This window comes from Prionailurus bengalensis, chromosome A1 (assembly GCF_016509475.1).
Source record: "Prionailurus bengalensis isolate Pbe53 chromosome A1, Fcat_Pben_1.1_paternal_pri, whole genome shotgun sequence".
Lineage (NCBI taxonomy): Eukaryota > Metazoa > Chordata > Mammalia > Carnivora > Felidae > Prionailurus > Prionailurus bengalensis.
The window spans coordinates 100,909,523-100,933,423 of NC_057343.1; the positions used below are offsets into that span (position 1 = coordinate 100,909,523).

Sequence of the window (23,901 nt, forward strand, 5' to 3'; positions counted from 1 at the left end):
AGTTCCAGCAAAATAAAATGACCCCTGTTGGTTCAGGAAAAATACTGTCCCCAGTATCCCCAGTCTCTCTCTCCTGCTTTTTCTATCTCCAAGGCTTCACCTCCTCCCTTTTCTCTCTTCCTTCTCCTAAAGGGCAACATAAAGCCTGGTGAAAGCTTAGTTACCTTCCCATGAGACATATGAATTGTACATTAAAACAGGGAAGAAGCTCAGTGGGTGGAATGTTCAGCAGAGTGAATCATGGAAAGAGCCGACTCCTGGAGCCAAAGGGAGCTGGCATTGGTCCCCAGTTCTGTCACTTCAACACTGACTGTCTTGGGCAAGTTACTTGCCTTTTCTGAGTCACAGGGTCTTCGGTTTATAAAACTGAAACAATACCTGCCTCATTTGAGAATTGATTGAAATTATGTGTATAAAAATTAGTGCACTATCTGATGCCTAGTTGGTGTTCAGTATTAGTTCTTTTACCTGATCATAAAGAGACGGGAATTGTTGAGGCAAGTTATGGGGCCTTCCCAGTATTCTGATTGGCTGGGAGCTGTGTGTGGGGGGGGGGGGTGGGAGGGAGAGAGAGAGAAAGAAAAGATAGAGATTGTGAGCAAGTTTAGGGGGAGTAAGGTTATTTAATTGCATTGATTTTTCCTGCCTCCTTAAGTCCTTTTGTTGTCTGCAACTTCCGGGTATGAAGGAAAATGGAAAATGAAAACAAGGGGTCCTTGTTGTCAAGGACCTGGATACTGGTCCAACAAGATACTGGAACCAACCAAAGCAATGGTTTGGGGTGATTTCCCCCATGAGCCGATAAAATTGTACTAGATTCCTTGTGGGTTTTTCTTAATTTTTTAAAAATTTTTATTTATTTTTGAAAGAGAGAGAGAGAGACAGAGAACATGAGTGGGGAAGGGACAGAGAGAGAAGGAGACACAGAATCCGAAGCAGACTCCAGGCTCTGAGCTGTCAGCACAGAGCCCAACTCGGGGCTCGAGTTCTTGAAATGAGAGATCATGACCTGAGAGATCAGGACCTGAGCCAAAGTTGGACGCTCGACCAACGAAGCCACCCAGACGCCCCATTCCTTGTGTTTTTTTAGATCCACTTTCTTTTTTGGATGGTACCAATCAGGTGACACATTTTGTTTCTCTGAGGTTCATTTTCTGTGCTGGCTACTCTGGGGCCAACACATTCTTTTGTCACGTGTTAATATCACTGTCTGAGGATCTGTCCAAATGACAGATAGGTTCGTTTTCTGTGCCAGAACCAATCCGATAGTCTTAAGTGCAAAGATTCAGACCTTCCTTGGCACCAAAATACAGGAACTAGGCATAGGTCTCCCAGCTTTTTTTGTCCCATAGCAAATGCAATGCCCAACCAGTGTTTTGACATGACCAGAAGGCTGTCCTTGTGCTGTGTGGACCCAGGCTTCTGCTATGTCTACAGGGTCCAGCCTCAGATCAGCTGCTGCTTTCTTCATGGTTGGGAGTGGGTAATAACCACAGAGCCAGACCTGAGTCACCCTTCCAGAAATGCAGAAGGCCCTAAGACTTCCGACAGCAATCTTTCCTGGGGTTTAGACAGTAATCTTCCCCCTGGGTGAAACTGACTCATACTTTTCCCCAAGGTAAAAATTCTTTAGCCTTTTGCCCGTGATGTTTGGGAAAATCATGAGCCATGTTTTTATAAAAATTATTTGGAAGACAGATAGATAACATCTATTATAATATATCATATAATCATATACAGTTATTTGTAACAATAAATTAGTGATTAATATTGATAATTAAAATAATTTAAATTAAATTTAAAATCATTTAAAATAATAAATTATACATATAATGTAATATATAGTATAATGTATAAATATAAAGTATATTTATATATAATAATAGATATTATCTGTATTATCTATCTTCCATATTATGGTTATTATATATTACATATAATAATATATGTACCTATAATATATAAATAGATATTTATCTATTGTATATTATCTGTATTATCTAATCTTTATTATCCATATTATCTATCTGTATAGATATAGATACAATAGAGATAGGAATAATACAAGGAAATGAGTTCAATAGCTATAAAAAGAACATCAAGCAAAATTTCAACCTGTCCATCGCAGGGGAGATCTACAGAGATTTTACCAGGAAGGGTAAAGGCCTGGGTGGCATTCTTGGCTTGACATACATGGCCACAATTTATCCATATTCCATTCCCACAATAAAGAAAAGTGGAAACCTGGTAGGTTATAAGAAGTTTGCCCACTCTGGGGGCTTTCCTGATAATCCTCATAATATTCACTGTTGAACTACTTTGGCAGGAGCTCTTGACCTTAGGCTCAGGAGCACTCTTTAAGTCTGGCATATTACTATGTCTCGAATATAACATATATCATGACCAAAAATATTTGATAAATTATTTCAACAAAATTAGCTTCACTGGTAATAGTAAGAATTTTATTTTTGGCTTTTAAAATGATTATTCTGAGAAGAGGTTCATAGGCTTCAGAGAACTATCAAAAGGATCCATGGCACTAAAAAGCTGTGAATCCCTAAAGGAGTGGAAGAAAGTCTTTTTACATTACCCACAGCCTCATTAATCTCATTGTCACGGTTGCTGGTTCTATCTTCCGTGGTCTCACCACCATGCCCCTGTGGGTGTGTGCCCTGTGTGTCTGTGATACACTGTAACTGTTGATCTTTCTTTGGACAGAACACTTCTTTATACAGTAAAATTCGTAATGGAAATTTTCTTCAAATTTATTTCAAAATGTATTGAACAAATCTTATCTGCCAGTTACTCTGCTAGCCAAAGAGGATACTAGGTCCAAAAAAAAAAAAATTACTGTTCTTTGTCACCTTACAATCTAAGGGGGATGTGTGTTTGTGTGTGTGTGTGTGTGTGTGTAATAACTTCTTGATTTATGTTTTCCCCCCAGATCTTGGAAGCATCTGAGGTTTAATGAGGACTTTCCAGCATTCCAGACTGCTGCCCTGCAATGAAGCTCTGAGTCACGGTCTTTGGGGCTAAGGTATTGGCAACAATGTGGAACCCCAGGACAGCCAACCTGACTAACCTTTGCTGTAACCAGGATCCCAAAAGGGGTCTGGCATGAAATCAGAGCATAGAGAAAGACTTGCTTGTTAATGGAAACAGGAAAGAAAAAAAGGGTTTCCAACAAATTGCAACAGACTTTCCACCATTCTAAAGAACCCACCTTCCTTATCGACCAAGCCGTTCTATCTAGTGACTCCCATTCCAGCCTTTTGCCAGAAACAGAGCATGTCAATCCTGCTGGAAAAATAAAGATAGGACCTCTGACAAGACCTGGAACAGTGATACTCTCAAAACGGTCCAGTAGGAGAATTATGTCAGAAAGTCCGCACAGCCCCCCTGTGATACCATCCCGCAGGCCTGGATTCCGGGTGTGCTATATCTGTGGCCGAGAATTTGGCTCCCAATCAATTGCCATTCATGAACCCCAGTGCTTGGAGAAGTGGCGTATTGAAAACAGCAAGTTGCCCAAACACCTGCGGAGGCCAGAACCCTCCAAACCACAGCCTCTCAGGGGCAGTGGGTCCTACAATCTTCAGGCCGTGAACGAAGCAGCGTTTCAAAGTTCCCAGGCTCAGCTGCTGCCCTGTGAATCCTGTGGCCGCACATTCTTGCCAGATCGTCGTCTTGTTCACCAGAGGAGCTGCAAGCCAAAGGATGAGGGGCCCAGAGCACCAAACCCCAACCGTTTTGATGATCCGACTGGTGCCAGGAAAGCTGCTGGTGGCATCCCAGCCCGACCAAAGACTCTCATCTGCTACATTTGTGGTAGGGAATTTGGCACTCTGTCCCTTCCTATTCATGAGCCCAAATGCCTAGAAAAGTGGCAAATAGAAAACGACCGGCTCCCCAGGGAGCTCCGCCGACCACTCCCACGGAAGCCTCAGCCCCTTCCAACTGGACAGTCCAACCAAGAGGAGCCAAGTCAAGCTCAGCTGGTGCCCTGTGAAAATTGCGGCCGGACCTTTGCCCCAGACCGCCTTCTGGTACACCAGAGAAGCTGTAGGGTTCAACCAAGTGCACCAAAAATTCAGAATTTGACCTTAGGGAGGAAAGGTGGCCTGAAAGAGTCCACAAATTCCAAGCAGCAAAGGAACATGGCAGTGCCCACTGTGACTGATAAGGTAACTCATGGCACGTGAGATGCATTGAGTGGACCTGGGGGTATATTCTGCCTCCAGGGGAGGGAGAGAAAACGATCCCCAGGATGCCCCACTCCTAGGATGTTTTTTTTTTTAATTTTTTTTAACATTTATTTATTTTTGAGACAGAGAGAGACAGAGCATGAACAGGGGAGGGGCAGAGAGAGAGGGAGACACAGAATCCGAAACAGGCTCCAGGCTCTGAGTGGTCAGCACAGAGCCCGACGCGGGGCTGGAACTCACAGACTGTGAGATCATGACCTGAGCCGAAGTCGGACGCTCAACCGACCGAGCCACCCAGGCGCCTCCGTGACTTATTTCTGCCTCCGTGCAGCCTGTCCGACCCCAGGGGCTGTATCTCTGATGGCCAAGTAGATGCGAGAACATCCCCACCTGGTGGGGTTATAGTCCTTTTCCACTCTGCCTAAAGAAAGAGAGATGGATGTCTTTCTTCCCTGATTCCTCATCCCAAGAATCCTTGGGAGAGACTGTTATTTGAAAATGAGTCATTAATGCTGTGTCTACATTGCAGAGATATAATCCCCATTCCAACAGCCCATATTTATGACCGGTTTATTTTAGTCATCTACCTTAGGAATTCATTTTTGGCAATGCGGGGTTATGCTGAGTTTATCTTGCTAAAATAGAATCTGTGTCAAAAGCCCCAAATGACTTTAGCAACAATTAAACACTGGAGCACTTGCAGAAATAGACGTGCTCTTCAAATACAGCATGTTTTTCTTTGAACACTTACACGATTGTAATATGTAGGAGATTAACTCCAGGGGAGTCTCCAAAGCAACGAGGTGTGGGTTCATGGTTCTGGGAAGGGCTTAGCTCCCATTGATGCTCTGTACGCTGTATTTGGGTTGGATATGAGACTCTGCTCCCCACTTGGGCAACTGGGAATAAGCATGAGCCCATGGGCCCCCAACCTCTATGGTGAAGTATTGTTTACCTGAAGTGTCAGTGTCAGCCGGAATTGGGGAAGAATGTGTGTGGCCCCCCACACAGCATGGTCCATGTGCTGCCCTTAAGCCCAGGAGTGGGTATACTGTTCTGTGTCATACCTTGCAGAATCTCAAATCATGAGAAATAGGAAGTGGTCAAAATTTTTTCTCCATGGCTTGGTACTAAAGCACCCCACCTCTGCAAGGATTCTTTTTTTTTTTCTTTTTCAAGTAGGCTCCACACCCAGATTTGGACTAGAACTCATGACCCTGAGATCAAAAGTCACATTCTTTACTGACTGAACCAGCCAGGTGCCCCTGCAGGGACTCTTTAAATGGACTGTTTGGGGAAACTGAGGTTACCCAAGCTATCGTAAAGGATTCAACCAGAAAGATTGGGGGGCGGGGGAGTGGAGAAGGCAGCCTTTATTTTTAATGCAACTTTTCTTGCTTACTTTTTTTTTATTGCATTATATTGGCAAACTTCTAGTACTTTTCCATAACTTTCATGTTTAAAATGAAATTATTAGAAACTTACTGGTTTACAAGTTTCCAAGACAATGATTCTAAAGCCAAAGGGTCAGACTAAGAGATGCCGAGCAAGTTTTCCAGTGAACATTGAAGAAAGAAAGGCTAGTTTCTGTGCTGAAATCAAAACCCAAGCTCTTTAAGTGTGGCATGGGCTGCAGGCTGGTCTCATAAACATGATCTGTTTTTCCCATCTTCTAGCTGTTGCTTTTCTTCCAGAACGTGTGGGGTCTGGATTCAGAGAACACAAGAATCTGTGTTTCAGGGCCACAACTCAGAAAGTCCATGAGCTCTCTGATTTGCAGCCCTGTTTCCTGATTGTATGCATTTGCTTCCTGTGGTCTCAGTACAGATCTCAAGATAGGGAAGAGTGTGGTCAGGAATCCTGTGCTTGTTGTAACACATACTCTGTGCCAACAGGCTGAGCACAGCGTGTTCTCAGTCAGTCACGACTGCTAAACGAGGCTGGCCTGGGCCCACGGCTTCACAGGAAGACACCTCCTGACTCACCCAGTCATCTGGAGGGGAGATGTCAGAAGGAGAGGTCAGCGATGGCCCTCGGTGACTCGTGCATTTAGATCAAAGTAGGGGGAGTCCGTCAGAACAAGGGCATCTGGAGGATGTGGCTCTGTCACAGCGTAACCCACCCGGCTCCCGGACCTGAGAAGGCACGTGTCAGTGAAAAACTGGCACTCATTGCTATCAGATGTGTGCTGGCCCATTCGGGGACCACACAGGCATTAGTGGAGGGCATGGGGAGGTCATCCAACATAGGGTCCCTTTAGCTGCCAGACTTAAAGCAAGCTTGCATTAATTAAAATGGAGAAAATGGGTAGGCTTCAGAGAGGTGTAAGATCTCTTGGAGCATTGGACTTTACTTCTTCCCTAGAAGAGATATTTGCCATTCCACAGTGCTTTCAACAGGAAACCTCTCCCGGGTAGTGTGGTTTTCTTTTTGGGTTACGATTTGATCCTGTTCTATTGCTGTTTTTCTTTCTCTGTGTCATTTAAAATTTAGATAGTACAGCTTCCTTGTATCATTTAAAGTTGAGATGTTATGGGACATAATCCATTTCCCATAAAGATCACTGCTTTGTGCACTGTTCGATTTCAGGATTTCATCGGCCTGTGACAGCCGACTTTTGGCTACGACATGACACAGGCCCGTTCTTTTCACAATTCAGATGTGTGTTTCTCTTCTTCTCTTGTCAGTCAAAGCCGTTTTCCTCTAGAATCCTTGAGCCGACTTCAGATCAGAATCCGAGATCTTGCCTGAGGCTCTCAGGGGGCTCAATCTCATAGTGAATTCAGGTGAGGAAAAATCTTTTCAGAACCTTGATCGTAGTGCTGGGAAAACCATTCGTTCCAGTTGGGCAACAGTGACCGTTTCTCTGGCAGAGTGAATTACCCTGTGCTCGGAATGTTCCTTCAACATAGACTGGCTCAGTTCTCTTATGACACAGGGGTTCCTGTTACCCTTCAATCAAATCTAAACGCAAATAAAGGCCGCTGAGATGAGTTCCTCTCCAAGACTTCCATGGGCAGTTTGCTTTAGCTCCGCCTCGCCCACGAAACCACAGTATGGGCTGGAATTGTCCATTGTCTCTTCCAGAAGACAGGCCTGAATTTACCCTTTCTGATCTCACAGGCAAGCTGGGAAGGAGACTAAGCAGGATGTAAGAGAAATAAAACCCTGATGGGGATTTTTATTTCAAAGGTGGAACTGACCTGGGGTTGCTGCATCCACAGTTTACGTGGTACCGTGAGCAGGATCACACTTTCTTTCTTTCCTCCAAAAACAGGGGAAAGCCTGCATGAACAGTATCTACTTTAGCAGGACTTTCAAAGTGGTGAGAAGCCTGGATGAAATTTGGATGCATAAGATGGAAACAGATAGATTATCGGTTTGAATGTTAGTATTGGCATTTAATCTACTGAATTTTAGTCTATTTAGTAAGTCTATTGTCTCTCCTAGCAAGCACTTTCCTAAGCGATGCTGAGGGGTACAGTAATAGAGCTCATTGTTGATCCTTACTTTCATATGAATGAATAAATTTTAATGCTTGCATTTAATATTTGGAAAAAATGTTGCCCTTTTCTAGAAGCTGATAGTATTTTGTTCTTCAACTGCAGGCCTTTTCTGGCTAATGGGAACACAGATCGGCAGTTTATTAAATGTAACTGCAAACCAAAATGAAGCCTTTGTCTCATTACCTTTTATTAGGTAGATAATGCTTGGAGTTATTTTCTTAGAATTTTGCTCATAGGATGTGAAAATCCTGTACCATATTACAAAGTAGGCATGTTTTTCTTTAGGAAATCATCTATTTCTATAAATCATTCTCTCTGTAGTGTTAAGCTACCTTTGGCATCAGAGATGCTTAGATTTGAGCTAAAAATCCCATCAGACCCATCTCTAGCATCTGGTGCTGCCATCTGGTGTTTTCTTTTAAAGTACAGTGTCTATGCTGTGAAAAATATTATTCTTTTTGTGTTACCTCCACATATATTTGAGAAAGTGCCCTTAGAATACAAACCCCAGTTATTGAGCGCTACAATTATATATGTGATTTAAATATCATAAGTACTGTTCCATGACTAACTATCCCATTCTCTAAAGGCAAGACTGTCAGTGGGAATGTCATAATCAGAAAGACTCAGAAGGGCAGGACACATGTTCTCAAAGGAGTGTGCACATTTGTATCTTTTGGGTTTGGAGTTTATAAGAAGGCATGGAAGAAAGGAAACCAACTTTTTATTGAGTACTTTGATGATCAGTACTATATATTCATGATCGGAGCTTAATATTCCACAATATAACCATAAGACAGATACTATTTTCTGACTTCTATCTGGGGAGACTGAAGTTAAACAACCTGACCAAAGTTACACAGTGGGTTTGGTAGTGGGTGTCAGATCCAGATCTAATTACGAAGACCCTATCTTTTCAAGTCTAAGAGGCGTGGAATGTGTGGGATACAACTTGGGTGTGGCTACCGTGCCAGGCTAGGACTGCTGAGTAAGACAAACTGGACAGAAGTGTGTTCATTCAGCAAATATATATTGTTAGGCATTGGACTAAGTATTAAATATCTAGTCATAAAAAAGACACAGTTCTTGATCTCATGGAGTTTTTATTCTTACAGAGGAAGTAATAGGAAATAAATATAAATATACAGCTGCCAATTGTGATATACCAGTGAATAATGACCGGAGGTGGACATTCAGAATCTCGGTTAGAGAAAACCTCAGGGAGGAAGCGACATTTCAGCTGAGACATGACCTGTAAGAAAGAATTGGCCAGGAGGAAAGATGTGAGGAGAAGGGAGTAATAAGAGGAGGAGACATTCTGGCCGAACATAGTGTGGTCAGAGCTCAATGAGGGCGGTGACAGGCACATAAGATGAGGCTGTAGAAACACCATAGTCCCTGCAGCTATCCAGGAGACATGGGTCATCAGTTGTGCGGCTCTTGCAGGGATCCAGCTGAGAGCAGATGAAAACTTGGCCAAGGCATTTGGTAGCAAAGACATAGATAAGGTATATGCACAGAATTTGTTGGTAGTTGGGATGTGGAGGTCTGAGGAGGGGTCAAGCATGGCTCCCAAACTTCTAGCTTGGGCAAGTGCTCTGGTGCCATTTTCTAAGATGGGAAGACTTGAGACAGGGTAGACTCTTGGAAGTTAAGACCAATGGTTCCTTTCTGGACACGGCAAATTCAAAGTGCTTGTGACATATCTAAGTGGGTAAGTCAGGCTGAATATAGAAGTCAGGATCTCAAAAGAGAAGGTTGGACTGGGATATATATTTGTGCATTTTTAATGTATATTTAAGGTCATAGGAATGAACAGAGAGTTGGGAAAGGAGATGCCAGGCCGAGCCCTGAGGCATTAAATCATTGAGGCACTAAAGGAAAAGGAACTGGAGAATGAGAGGCTGGAGACACTACAGAAAATGTCACGAACAAGCGTGTGGAGAACAGGGCGGGATGCTGAAAGGTGGAGCAGGATGAGGGCCAAAAAATAACTATTCAATTTGGCAGTGTGGACTGAGTCTTATAACCTTGGAAAGAACATATCCGGAGTAGTGGTGAGGATTCCAGAGTGTGTGGATGATGAAGATCATGTCTGGTGTTTCTCCTGTGACCATCTCCACCACAGACATCACTGTCCCAAAGCATTTCGCTGCAAACGTTTTCACCGCGTAACTAATTGGCTGTACGGCAATTTGGCTGTAAAAGATAAAATAACTGGTTGACAGTTTGGTTTCATTTCTCCATTGACAAAGTTCCAAATTTTATATTACATAAATCTTAGCTAGTCCCCATAAAGCTCTATACACTGACGAATAGATGTTGTCTTAGAATAGGGAACAACAACATCATATGTAGACTTGAAAGAAAATAGACTGATAAAACTTACTTGAAGGGGGAAAAAAGAGAGTGTGAAGGCGGATTGCATACTATACTATACTATACCACACGAGAAAATGATAACAGTGACATTGGTAACAAAGCCCACTAACAAATGAATTACAGCATTAGCATTTCTTACACATTTCCCATAGAACTTTGGAACGTCTATCAACGGACATGTGACAATACGCCAAGAATGAACAGAGTAGAAGGCTTTCACAATGCAGTGCAAAGCTCACTTTCAAATATGCATTCTAGTATTTGGAAAACTGATACGTCTCTTTTTTCTAAGTTTATTTAGTTTATTTATTTTGAGAGAGAGAGCATGAGTGAGGGAGGAGCAGAGGGAGAGGAAGAGAGAGACAGAATCCCAAGATGTAGGGCTCGAACTCACCAAGTGTGACATCATGATCTAAGCTGACATCAAGAGTCAGATGTTTAACAGACTGAGGCAACCAGGGGCCCCAAACTGTTACCTCTCTTAATGAAGAAAGAAATTAATAATTTAATTATGTTTTTATGTTTCCTCATGCCCTTTTTACTGTCCATCTTGTATTTTTTGTTATTTTATCTTTTAAGGTGAGATTGCCTAGTGGCCAGTTAGCCACATAGCAAACATGCTTGCCAAAGGTGTTGAAGGCAAAACCACCTAGAACCAGTAACAGCAGGATGTGTGTTGAGAAGTTTGGCTCTGAAGACCAGGAGAGAAATAATGCATGGAGTAGAAATAGAGATGTTGGGCTAAGAGAGGTTTCCTTAAAGATGAAAGTGTCCAGACCATATTTGAATGTTTAGGATTATGATCCCATGGAGCGAGGGAGGCTGAAGAAACAGGAGAGGGGACAGGGACGAGTAGGAAGCCTGGAGGAGAAACCCACAGCAGTGGGTGGGATCCCAGCGCCCACTGGGAGGGCAGGGTTTCAGGAGGAGGTACGTGTGAATGTCCGAAGGAGGTTGAATGTGGATAAAGCAAGTGTGTAGACTGCTGGTGGAAAACTGAGGTAACTACAGTCTGTTCACTTATATCTCATACTTTTTTTTTTTTTTTTTTTAAGAAGTACCAGCCAAGCTAATCAAGTCTATCAGATAGGAAAGCAAGGCATAGGGAGAAAAAGGTTAATTTGAAGAGTCTGCTTAGTCCTTTGTCTCTTCATGCCTTGAGCTAGACTGAGTTTCTAAAATCAAGACTAAGGCTCCTGGAGGGGCACCTGGGTGGCTCATTCAGTAGAGCATCTGTCTTTGGCTCAGGTCATGATCTCAAAGTTTGTGAGTTCGAGCCCCACATTGGGCTCTGTGCTGACAGCTCAGAGCCCACTGCTTTGTACTCTGTGTCTCCCCCTCTCCCTGCCCCTCCCCTGTTCATGCTCTGTCTCTCTCTCTCTCTCTCAAAAGTAAATCAACTGAAAATTTGTTTTTTAAAAAGACTAAGGCTCCTGGCACCATTTGCCTCTATGATTCCCAAACACAAGAATGACTTGGAAGTCTTGACAGGCAGTAGATAAAACATTCAGTGGGATCCTTCTGGGGATTAGTACCCTTCTGAGCCTTTCCAGCGGCCCTAGTTCACCTCCTCAGCTGTACTGATGTCACGAAATCCAGTGTTGACCTCACAAACTGCCCTCTGATGATGTTCACAGCTGGACTACTGATGTCCAACCCCCCATGTGCCATTTCTTCATCTTTTCTTGGTGCCAACCATGCCTGCATATCGGAGAACCACTCTAGGATCCCATGGCTCTCAGGTGTACAAAGCGCAACTGTAAGGTAACCAGACCAGTCTTCTTCTGCCCTCTTGGTTCTAGAAACCAAGCCTCATGAATCTTTGTGTGTGTATACTGCATGGGTGGACTATGTGTGTATTGAGTGGGGGGGTGAGGGGAAAGTGACAAATTTTTAAGCCACAGCACCACTGGTAAAATTGATGTATCACTTCCTAATACAAAAATGTGAAGAGCCATGCTCATCTGTACAAATTACAGGCTAACATAACTATTTTTTAAGATAAGCTTCAAATTACAATTATATACGTGATGGGAGAGACCACGACAGAGCTACCTCTCCTGCAGCCCAAAGACCAAAACAAAATTAGATAGTCACTGCGTTTGGTGTCCCAGTATGTGGCTTTCTGCTCCTCTAGAAACAAAAATATTAACTGTAAAGTCTGTGAGAGGAGAGTATCACACATGAGAAATTCTAATGTTACGTAGGCCTAAAAATGAACAAAGCTACAACATGCCACAGTCTAAAAGAATTAATCCAACTTAAATAATTTTGTACATCTTCATATGCTTACTTCTACCTCTTGCTCCCATCTCTCTGCTTCCAGCTCCAAACAGACACCCATAGTTTCTAGTCGTAAATACTTTGTAAGTCTCTGCGTAATGACAGGATGGATGTACGTAGTGCTTAGAAATCCAAATTCTAAGCTCAACAACTAGGAACTTTCCCAAGATTCTTAGAACTTCACTCAGGCAGTCCAATACAACCTGGAAGAAGTCATTATTGAAACAGAGGCGATTGTCCTGTGAACAGAATCTTACTGCTAAGCGTCATACGGTTGAGACTTCTGAATAGGTGGAGTTTCAAGAGGGTCTGACTTAGGACTCTCTCTGTCTCTCTCTTTTTTTTAATGTTTATTTATTTTTTGAGGGGGAGAAAGAGAGACAGTGTGTGAGTGGGGGAGGGACAGGGAGAGAGGGAGATGCAGAATCCGAAGCAGGCTTCAGGCTCTGAGATGTCAGCACAGAGCCTGAGGTGGGGCTAGAATTCATGCACTATGAGATCATGACCTGAGCCAAAGTCAGACGCTTAACTGACTGAGCCACCCAGGTGCACCATAGGACTCTATCTCTTGCTTTCCCTTTATATTTTGTAATTCACCTCTTGCTTATGTTCATTTCTCTCTCAAATTTTTACCTCTACGAGGTTGTCTTATGTGAAGAAATGTCCTACGAATTGAGGAAGGGCCTAATACACCCAGGAATTCAATAAGTTTCCAATATTTCAATACATCAATATTCTAATGTTCTTCTTTGGCCCTCCCTCAGAGCTGGGGGCCCTTTAGCATATAAGCTGAAGACCAATCAGCCATTGGAAAAAACCCCACTTCTGAATACCAGGTCAAATAGTATCTATGCTTGGCTTCCTTTTCTCTCTAACTGTAGATGCTGGAAAAACTGAGTGGCTTTCTTAGTTTGTGGGTTTTTCCTGTCTTGCCCCCATTGCTCCCTTCAGGCTTCATTTTCCCTATGACCTGAAAGCCATCTGACCACAAGGGTCAGGCCTCGTGCCAAAACGAGAAGCACAAGCACCAAACACCAGGGACATCCTCCATCCATTTTCTTCAAGGAAAGTCATTCTTTTTTTAATGTTTATTTATTATTTATTTTGAGAGAGAGAGAGAGTGGGGGATGGGCAGAGAGAGAGGGGGAGAGAGAGAATCCCAAGCAGGCTCTGTGCTGTCAGGGCAGAGCCTGACATAGGACTCAATCTCCCGAACCATGAGATCATGACCTGAGCTGAAATCAAGAGTTGGACACTTAACCTACTGAGATACCCAGGCGCCCCTTCCAGGAAAATCATTCTTAACAAGAATTTGGCAAGATACTTGATCATACACCTCACCTTCTAACCTTCTAAAGAATCAGGGAGAAAAGCAGTTTTATCTCAAATGTGGGAATTAAAAAAAACCAAAAAACAAAACCTTCTACCAAGAAACTGTATTCCTTTCAGGAGCAGAGATTCCTGAAATGTGGAATTTGTTCTTTGACTTACATTTGTAACTAAAATTCCAAGCATATATTCAAAATACCAGTAGTTTTTTTGTATTTTTTAATGTTTTTTGAGAGAGAGAGAGAGAGAGAGAGAGCAAGTGGGGGAGGGGCAGAGAGAGAGGGAAACACAGAATAAGAAGCAGGCTCCAGACTCTGAGCTGTCAACACAAAGCCCAATGTGGGGCTCGAACTCATGAACGTTGAGATCATAACCTGAGCTGAAATGGGATACTTAATTGACTGAGCCACCAGGCACCCCAACAGTGAGTTGTTACTTAAAAATCAGGTACACGAAGATATTTGAATATTAACAGCATTTCCAAATGATTGGCCAAGGCTTTCTTATCGTTCCGAGGAGCAAAACAAAACTCCAAATCATGAGTAACAGACTCTAATAGTTGGCCAATACACAGGCTGGATTGGAAAATTCCTTAACGTGGCATCCAGTAATTTCCAAAAACAATTCAATTTCAAACAACGATCCTTCCAGATGTGACATTTGGGTAGACTTGTTTGAAAACACCAGAAGTAAATGTGAAATACCAGTGGTTTCTAGACAATCAAACTATGATTGTTGAGGTTTGAGATTGAGCTACGCAGTTACTCCTATGTATGAAAATGCTATTTATACTTCGTCTGCATGTGTATGACGTGCCTAGGGGGAATGGAAACTTAATTATACACATCCAGACTAGTCAAGCTTGTTGAAATTATGCTTTAAATGACCACAGGCAAAATTCTGACTTTGGGAAACGAGTCTCTGGTGACCTGGTCTCATATTCTGATCTTGTTTTCCTTTTTAGCACCTTGTGCACCCTCCCGCCTAGTCGCTAGTAAACCCCCCCCCCCCCCACCTCTTGATATTGTTGGAAGAGGGTTGGGAGATTCTGATAAGATCCTTCCCAGGAAAATCTCCTCCAGGGGACTGTTTGCATTTTGAAATAGGATTTGCTGGGAAGGCACTGTTCATCCCAAGGGAATGAACATTTGAGGTAGTCAAGAGAACAGACCTAGGAATTTTGCTGGTTTCTCTCAAATCTTACCCAATGACTGACTCTGTGGACATTCTCCATGTCCGTTGACCATTGGTGTCCTCTGACCATTGGTGTCCTCACCTCCACCGTGTTTCTAGAAGCAGCTGGAATCACATCTGGAATCAGATGATAGGTGAGCAAGAAAATCACAAATCTTTGAGCACATTACTAAACTTCCTCAGCCTTAGTCCCTCCTCTGTGAGGGGTTAAAATGAAAGATCTTTTGCCAAGGACCTGCGATGGTGTCTAACAAATCATTCCCAGTCAGTTCCTTCCTGCCCCTACATAGTGGCCGTGGCGGAAGACCTACTGTCTCAGTGAAAACAAGCTTTACTACTTGCCTAAATGCTCTGCGCCTCAGTTTCCTGGTTTGCAAAATGAGGGCACTGAGTCTTGCCCAGAGGATTATAATGACAATTCTTGCCCGTTAAAGCATGTTAAGTGGTTAGTACAAATCTTGGCGCTTAAAAGTGCTGGGTAATTATTAGCTGCTACTTGGTCAGATATTTCCGATACTGGAATATTCACAGAGATTTCTCTTTTGTTTAATGTTTGTTCGTTTGTTTTTTTTTTGCTGTTTGTGTATTTTTGAGAGAGAGACAAACAGACAGAGCATGAGTAGGGGAGGGTCAGAGAGAGAGAGAAGAAGACACAGAATCTGAAGTAGACTCCAGGCTCTGAGCTGTCAGCAGAGAGCCCAATGTGGGGCTTGGACTCCTTAGAAGTGAGATCATGACCTGACATGACCTGAGTCAAATTCAGACCCTCAACCAACTGAGCCACCCAGGTGCCCCTGGGATACTCACAAGGATTTCTAAAAGAGATTTTCTTCTTTTCTCCTCAAGTACAGAGGAGAAAAGCTTTCCCTCTTATTTTCCCATCCAAACTTTCTGCCTTCTGTGATATGCCTTGTGCACTTACCACAGACATTTCAATTATTTGGCCCTAATGGAAGGAATCAGGAGTGTGGAAAATTTAAAACAGCAGCAAAGCCCCAACTTCTTTATGTTGAATTTTGTCATGCAGAGAGAGGAACACTGTCAATGGAATGATAGCCATCCAAAGAGCTGCACAGTCCCTCAGACCCTTGTTTTGGCAGCCAGCCATCAGGAGTGTGCCCCCAGCACAGTTACTGTGCCCACGGTTACCATGCAGCCTTGGACACCAGGCTCACCTCTTAAAATTGGAGCTTCTTAAGACCTAACGGCGTACTTCAAGACTCCCGTCACCAAGTTCCATTGTATTTGACTCAGCGCTTATATTCAAAGAAAGCAGGGAATTTTGAGTATGACCATCTGTTCATTGTCACTGTACCCCCTTTTTCTAAAACACCTCTATGATACCTGGCGAGTTTTTATTTTTCTTTTAATGTTTACTTTTTTTTGAGCGAGAGCAAGTGGGGAAAGGGCTGATGCGCGGCTCGTACTCACAAACTGTGAGATCATGACCTGAGGTGAAACCAGGAGTCAGATTCTCGACCGACTGGGCCACCCGGGCGCCCCCTGACAAGTTTTTAATTCCACAGTCTGAGATTCACTCCTTTGACTCAAAGCACTGACTCTGCAGGACATCCCAGCTAAAAGGCAAACGTTTTCTAGATTGTTCACAAACCCTCTTCAGCCCCTGGCACATTAATGTCAATTAGCCACCAGTACAGCTGATTTCTTAGAAATGAGATATAAGGCAAATACCTCTTACTGCGGAGAGTGTGCAGGAAATAGCTCCTCAGAGCCATAAGCTCTGGTGCTTTCAGGGATGGCCAGGCTGCCTTTAGGGCAATGGGGAGCGGGAGAGTCTGTGGCATTATGTACACAAAGTCCCACCTAAAGATGTCACATTTAAAACTTTTGAGAACATTGTGCTGGTCAAGTAGAACATGCCTGTGTCTTGGGTGGCGTGGTCATTGGTCCAACAGTTTACAGTCTGAGATCCCGAGTCTGAGGCAGCAGGGAGGTAGTTCTGGGGGGCAGTCTGGGTGAGATGCTATAATGGGGACAGAGTGAGTCGTGAAAGACCCATGAAGAGCCGCACATAGTTGTGTGACAGTTGTGTGCATGGACCCCTGGCACCCACACTCCATGCCTGAGCACAGGGTAACTCACCCCAGCCACCAACATCTATTTGGGTCACCTGTGGGAATCCCCAGAACAATGAGGCCATTCGTGTGGGTCAAACATCCAGGAACCAATCCATCCAAGAATTTTACAGGGCCACAAAAAGCTCAGGATCCTAGAGAGATTCCCCAATCTGGAGTGTAGTTTTCAGAACTTACAGTTTGAGTTTATATATATCAGTGGGTGGAGAGGTTAAGAAGTGCTTCCTCCACTCAGTGGGTACCTTCGTCACCCTGTCCCTGCGTCTTGACTAACCCCACACGGTGTGGGCTCTGTGCGTGCCACATAGGGATCTGTCCACCTGACCTACTTTACCAGAGAAAGAGCTTTGGAAAAAGTGAAAAAAATATTTCCCAAATAAAGGTGGGGAGTTAAGTATGATCATCCCAACTCATCCCAAGTTCTGTACCTAGCATGGTGCCTGGCACATGGCCTGTAACCGGAAGATTCTTCCTGAGCAACAACATCTGGGCTACACTGAATCACCTCCTGACAGACAGCCCATTCCTCCAGATGTATTTCCACTTAGGGTAGGTCTCAACCTTCCAGAAGCCCAAGCTGTGCTTTTAGTAGGTGTGGCTACGTTCTTCCCGCTCACAACGCAACTTCAGTATCAATATATTTTTTTAAATTTTTTAATGTTTATATTTGAGAGAGAGAGAGAGAGAGAGAGAGAGAGCAAGCAGGGGAGGGGCAGAGAGAGAGGGAGACACAGAATCCGAAGCAGGCTCCAGGCTCTGAGCTGTCAGTACGCGGAGCCCAGTGTGGGGCTCAAACTCAAAAGCCGTGAGATCATGACTTGAGCCGAAGTCGGACACTTAACCTACTGCGCCACCCTGGTGCCAGTATCAACATTTAGAACTGTATTGCTTTACTGGGTTTGTGAAGTTGGAAACAATCTGATTCAATGCAGATACTTATGGACTGGCCATACTGTGCTCGTTACCAGTCACACTCTGAGACATACAGTATGCATCAACATATTGTTGATCTATATGTGGGACCTGAGAAAGGCCCAAGGCCAAGTCCTGAGATGGGAAGGATTATCATGTGTATCCCTCTCATGGCCATCACTTTTTAATTTTGCATCTTTACAAAAATCATTAGAGATTAATGATCACAACTAGATGGGTTGAAAGCATCTTAAGCTCGGGCACCTTTTTCTTTTCTTTTCTTTTTTTTAATATGAAATTTATTGTCAAATTGGTTTCCATACAACACCCAGTGCTCATCCCGGGGCGGGGGGCACCTTTTTCTACTGTACTCATCAAAGTCATGGTTTAGACCAACAGGGATGGTTTCTTTTTTCAAGATGTTCTCATCCCTGGCTTCCTTGATTCCTTTCTGACTCCACTGGGGTTAATGGAAGTCCCCAAATGAGCCCAAGATATATGGCTGTTTTGATGTAGGGATGTTATGATGCACCCTTAAAAAAAAAGGACAATTACACTTTCTGCATTTTTGGTTTCATTTCCAAGTAGTGTGTGAAGCATGTCACTTGGAGGAAAAAGGCAGGCATTTCATTTACATACATATTTGGTAATAAAAAGACATCTTTTACATTTTGATATTGTTGCTTTGACACAGCCCCAATGAAATGCCCTTCTCAAAAGGAATAGGCCAACTGCTTCCATGACAGCAGATAAACCCAGCAAACTGCTGCTTCCCAGTGCGCAAATGTGGGAGGCTGCTTCTGCTCACTGGTAGCAGATCACTAATTGTACTTGTGACCCTTCTAGAACCAAAGGTCTCAGCACACACTCTCTCTCTTTCCTCTTGAGGGGAATGAGCTTAAAGAAGATAACTGTAGGTTGGAGGGGAGGCAAAGCCAAAGCCAAGGAAAATGTAAAGGAATGAGATAGTGTGAGGCAAAGGGAAACTTTCGATATCCCTGACATCAACTGAGGCAAGTGACTGACCTGACCTGTGTCTTTTGTGCACAGGTTCACACACACACACACACACACACACACCCTCACTCACATACTAAAGGACTTTGAAGTTCCTCTCGCCGAAAGATGAGAAACTGGTGTCAGTAATGTTTCAAACAGACCAGATGCCATGCACATGGGCACAGAGGGATAGCCTTGGCTTTCAAACTATTCATCTGTGCCCCAGGGCTAGGGCCTGGCAATCTAGAATTGGACTTCTCTGGATGAAATTGTATGTGAATGGGGTTGCCACCTGGTGCATTGTCTCTGGCAAAAAAAAAAAATTTTGATGTCCTGGAAAAAAAAAAACAAAACTCAGTGAAACAGTTTGAAATTCTCTCCAGTCCCTTTTTCTTTTTCCCATTTTCTTCAATGGTGTTTATTTTTTTCTTTTTTCAGGAATTTCTCAGGAGACAAATTAAAGGGTTTAGAATCTAGATGACTTAACAATAGTCTCTAGTGCCTGGCACAAGTCACTGTAAAATCTATTATTTGATTCTGCAATTTCCTCTGACAATGTGTACTGCTGACTTGGAACCGACTGCATGCCATGAGCTCGGCAATGCAAAATACTCGCCTAAACTAGGTCTGTGTGAGAGGTTTTTAACCGGCTATGCTGAGGAATGATAGGCAAACAAGAAACCACGTTCATTAAATATGTGAGATTCAGTGAGTTTTCACAGTTTTATATACCTGTTACATCACCACCATAATCAAGATAAAGGAAGAAGATCTTTGGGGTGCCTGGGTGGCTCAGTCAGTTGAACATCTGACTCCTGATTTTCAGCCCAGGTCATGATCTTGCTGTTTGTGGGTTTGAGACCCGCATCGGGCTCTGTGCTGACGGTGTGGAGCCTGCTTGGGATCTTCTCTCTTCTTCTCCCTCTGGCCGCTGCCCCTCTACTAGCTCATGCTTTCTCTCTCTCTCAAAAATAAATAAATAAACTTAAAAACAGATACAGAACCCCCACAGATTCCCTATACCCCTTATTCTTCCTTCCCCCTCCAGGCAACCCCTGATTTGATTTTTAAGCCCTACAGCCTAGTGAGGATTTTCTACCACTGGAAGCAGGCAGTAATGGACGTTTTTGTGTTTGGCTTCGTTCAGCATAATGATTCTGTGTGTTATCCATGTTGGCACAAGCAGTGGTAGTACTTTTTTTTTTTTTTAGAGTTTATTTATTTTTGAGAGAGAGAGAAAGAAAGAGAGTACGACTGGGGGTGGGGCAGAGAGAGAGGGAGACACAGAATCCAAAGCACGCTCCAGGCTCTGAGCTGTGAGCACAGAGCCTAACAGGGGGCTCGAACTCACAAACCATGAGATCATGACCTGAGCCGAAGTCAGATGCCTAACTGCAGTCAAATGCTCTACCACTGAACTACACCCCCTCAGATGCCTAACTGACTGAGCCACCCATATGCCCCACTTTTTTTTTTTTGCTGAGTAATAGTCCGTTGAATGGCAGTATTATGCTTTATCTATTCATGGGTGTTTCCAGGTGCGTTACTGTTTTTATTATCACTGAAGAGTCCTGTTTCCTTCAGTGCAAGCAGAACCAGTTTGTATTTCTTCCACAAGAAAGAGATCAAGATGTTTTAATACAGGAAAATTATGAAGTGTCCCATCTGGCCCATTCCTGGATCTGATTCCGTCTCCAAGGTATAAGGTCCTCACCCCACACTCAGGTCTCACTCTGATCAAGACATGTCTCATTACTTTTTTCATCGCCCTCTCTCTGCCTGACGCCCCTCACAACCCAGTGCCTTAGCTGTGGCTGATACAGTTCTGCGGGCAGAGAAGGTACTGGCTGCCAGTATCACTACCCTGCTGGCATATCACTACCCAGCATCTGAGGCATGGCCAGCTTCTAATGACAGGAAGTCTGGGGTCAGGGCCAAGGTGGGAAGGTGTCAACACACTTTGAAGAGCCAACCGTTGCGTTCTCAAGGACTGCCCACCTGTATTGAACAGACTGCTCCTCGCATAGTTTCTCTAACCAGTCTTTGTGATCGACTTCAACGCGTTCCTCTCAACTTACTACAGTAATATTGAACACTTGAATAGGTCATATTCCTTTCTACCTGTTCCACAGCCCATTTGACTGACTTTTGGTCAAAATTCTTCCTTGCCTCCCTACAGCAGGCCGCTGTGGGTCTCCGTCTATCACGGTACTTACAAATTTTGCCTTCGAATTGAACGAGTACTTGCTATGTTGTTCTCCATTACTAAGGAAAGCTAAGGCTTGGTGTGCCCAATGACCTCCAGCATGGGGAAGATGCTGTCCTCAGTTTAAAGAGTTATTGCTGGAAGAAGCAGATAAACAAAGTCATGGAGGTAGCAAAGTTGAGGATTGTGGGCTCTGGCTTGGGGACTGGGGCCAAGTTTCGTGGGGCTAGGGACCTGTTTCACGGGGCTAAGGTTGGCATGAATGAGGTCAACATTCAGTGTCTGGCCTTTATTCTGTACCATGGAGAACCACAGAAATTCCTGATACCACATCAGACAGGCTAAGTCTGCACAAAACATACATAGTCAAGTGCAGAGAACAGAGGGGGCAGGTGGGAGGCCAAAAATTATAAGTTGATTTCCTAGTCCAGTCACAAATGGGCAACACAGGACCCAGGAGATGGTTCACTCCATTTGTCCCCCAAATTATCTCTTTCGCTGATGCTTCTCAGCATAAGATGGCTAATACCATATGGTCCCATTTAGTTCTTTCTGAATTCGTATTTTGGCTAATGCAACCAAGGCAGGGACATGAGCCTGAATTACATTAAAATATCTGGAAAATATAGTTAGATTACCTTAAAATGGAAACAAATTCATGCTAAATCTTGGCTTCAGAATTTTTTTCCAGGCCTTTTTTATTTTTATTTTTTTACTGTTTTTTTAAATAATGGAGCAGAAGTCAAGGGCTTCAGTTAAGTTGCATCATATAAGCATGTAACTGATATACGTTCAGCTACAAACAGTTGACAAAATAAAATGGTATTCTTGGAATAACGCAACTAAAGATACTGTAAATATTTTCATTTTGTGTTATACTTTCATCTTATACTTTGCAAAACTGTATTCATTTGTAACATTAGTTCTAGTTCCAATTACTAATTGGTTACAATACGAGACTGTATTCTATACACAGCCTTGATTCTCATTTTTTATCGGTTACTTAAGGAATTTTCAGAAAGTAATTTGAGCTCCGCTTGATTTTTCCTTTTAGGACTGATTTTATTACCTAATCCCAACTTAAGCTTTGACCCTGGAGTTGACATTCTTTTTATTATTTTATTATTCTTATAAAAATGACACAAGTGCATTATAAAAACTCAAGCCATTAGGAAAGTATAAAGATTGGCATAAAAATTAACCCAAGCCCCTTTGTGCTTGACCTAAGTGACTATCATTCCAGACACCCTTCTCTGTGCACAGCATATATAAATAAATACGGATGCAGATGTTTTCATGGGACTAAGATCGTCACATCCAAGTTATTCATACAGATATTATAAAGGCAAAAACAAATACTGTAGTTGATTTTACTTGAATTTGACAAAAGAAAACAAAGGGAAAGTGATGGCATTGTTGAACTTTAGAAAAGAATTTCTTCACTAAAGAATATTCATTTTTAAAGGATCCGTTACAGTCACAAAACCAAGATATCAAAAGATTTGAAAACAAGTCAGCTCCACGTCCTAATTTTATACTATTTTACGTGACTGTTTGCCACGACAGTAAAGAATTTAGCATCACTGACACCTTTGCCCCTCTCCTTCTGTTGACAAGTTTTGGTAAAGTATTTTCATATGTCAAGATACGCTCTTTTTATACTGTCTCAAACCCACAATTTCTAGGGTCATCTTGCTTTCATTCTATGCTTTACTGGATCCATTGCCAGTCTTAGAGTCATGGTGGCAGTATTTTGGAGCTTTTCTGGTTGTGTCATCTCTTGTTTGCTTGTATGTTCTTTTATTTTACTCTTCTTTAAAGTCTATTTATTTTTGAGAGACAGAGTACACGAGTGTGAGTGGGGAAGGATCAGAGAGAGAGGGGGGGGGAGGGAGAGAGAATCCCAAGCAGGCTCCAAGCTGTCAGCACAGAGCCTGACAGGGGACTCAAAGTCACAAACCATGAGATCATGACCTGAGCCAAAATCAAGTCAGACACTCAACCCACCGAGCCACCCAGGCACCCCTTGATTGCTTATATTTTATTAAATAATGTTTTCCAGAAGGTATCAGAAGTAGCGTGATTGTATAATTTGTTAATTAAACAGGGACACCTTAGAGAATACAAGAAGGCCCTATTATTAACACTTAGTCAAAACAGGAGGTATCATACTGACTATTTCAGGTAGAGCAGAGCTTAAGATCACTCTAAAGCCAGAGGGGGTGTATTTCCTAAGTTCTTGCTTCAACTCAGCACTTTTTTGAGGCATTTAAATGGTGCCAAATGGATCCTTACACAAAAGAGCATCTATTTGGGGGAAAAAAAAGGTTTGGCTCTGACTGAAGATCCAACAGCTCACTGCCCGGGGTTAATGGGCAGCTTTTAGGGAGTCCAGCATTCATTTAAAATCATATCCATAGGGGCGCCTGGGTGGCGCAGTCGGTTAAGCGTCCGACTTCAGCCAGGTCACCATCTCGCGGTCCGTGAGTTCGAGCCCCGCGTCAGGCTCTGGGCTGATGGCTCAGAGCCTGGAGCCTGTTTCCGATTCTGTGTCTCCCTCTCTCTCTGCCCCTCCCCCGTTCATGCTCTGTCTCTCTCTGTCCCAAAAATAAATAAAAAACGTTGAAAAAAAATTTTAAATCATATGCATAATTCTGTATACCTATGCATTGTCTGGAAAGAGGACCATAAAAATCAGATATTACTAATTTCTCTTGCCCATCAAATGCTACTAATTTCAATTTCATCACAAATCTCCAAAAAGCTACATCGTTGGCTTGTGTTCCCCT

General features: G+C 43.1%; 1 protein-coding gene and 1 long non-coding RNA gene across 7 annotated transcripts in view; one reads left to right on the plus strand and one right to left on the minus strand.

Annotated features, from left to right (window-relative positions):
* LOC122486695 (zinc finger protein 474) overlaps positions 1 to 23,901 on the plus strand; it is a 60,835-nt gene that overhangs the window by 23,942 nt on the left and 12,992 nt on the right. For 3 of the 6 annotated variants that reach the window (XM_043586179.1, XM_043586171.1, XM_043586161.1), the window contains exon 2: positions 2,945 to 4,184. In XM_043586179.1, the coding sequence (XP_043442114.1) occupies positions 3,153 to 4,184 (1,032 nt within the window). In that variant the 5' untranslated portion in view covers positions 2,945 to 3,152. Of the gene's footprint in view, positions 1 to 2,944; positions 4,185 to 11,727; positions 11,858 to 23,901 lie in introns of those variants that run through there. The other 3 variants (XM_043586195.1, XM_043586187.1, XM_043586212.1) reach the window with 3 other exon arrangements.
* Positions 9,465 to 12,764, minus strand: LOC122486724. The gene is made up of 2 exons (XR_006298212.1): positions 12,387 to 12,764; positions 9,465 to 9,910 (listed from the first exon to the last, which is right to left on the minus strand). It is a non-coding gene; the product is annotated as an uncharacterized LOC122486724 (long non-coding RNA).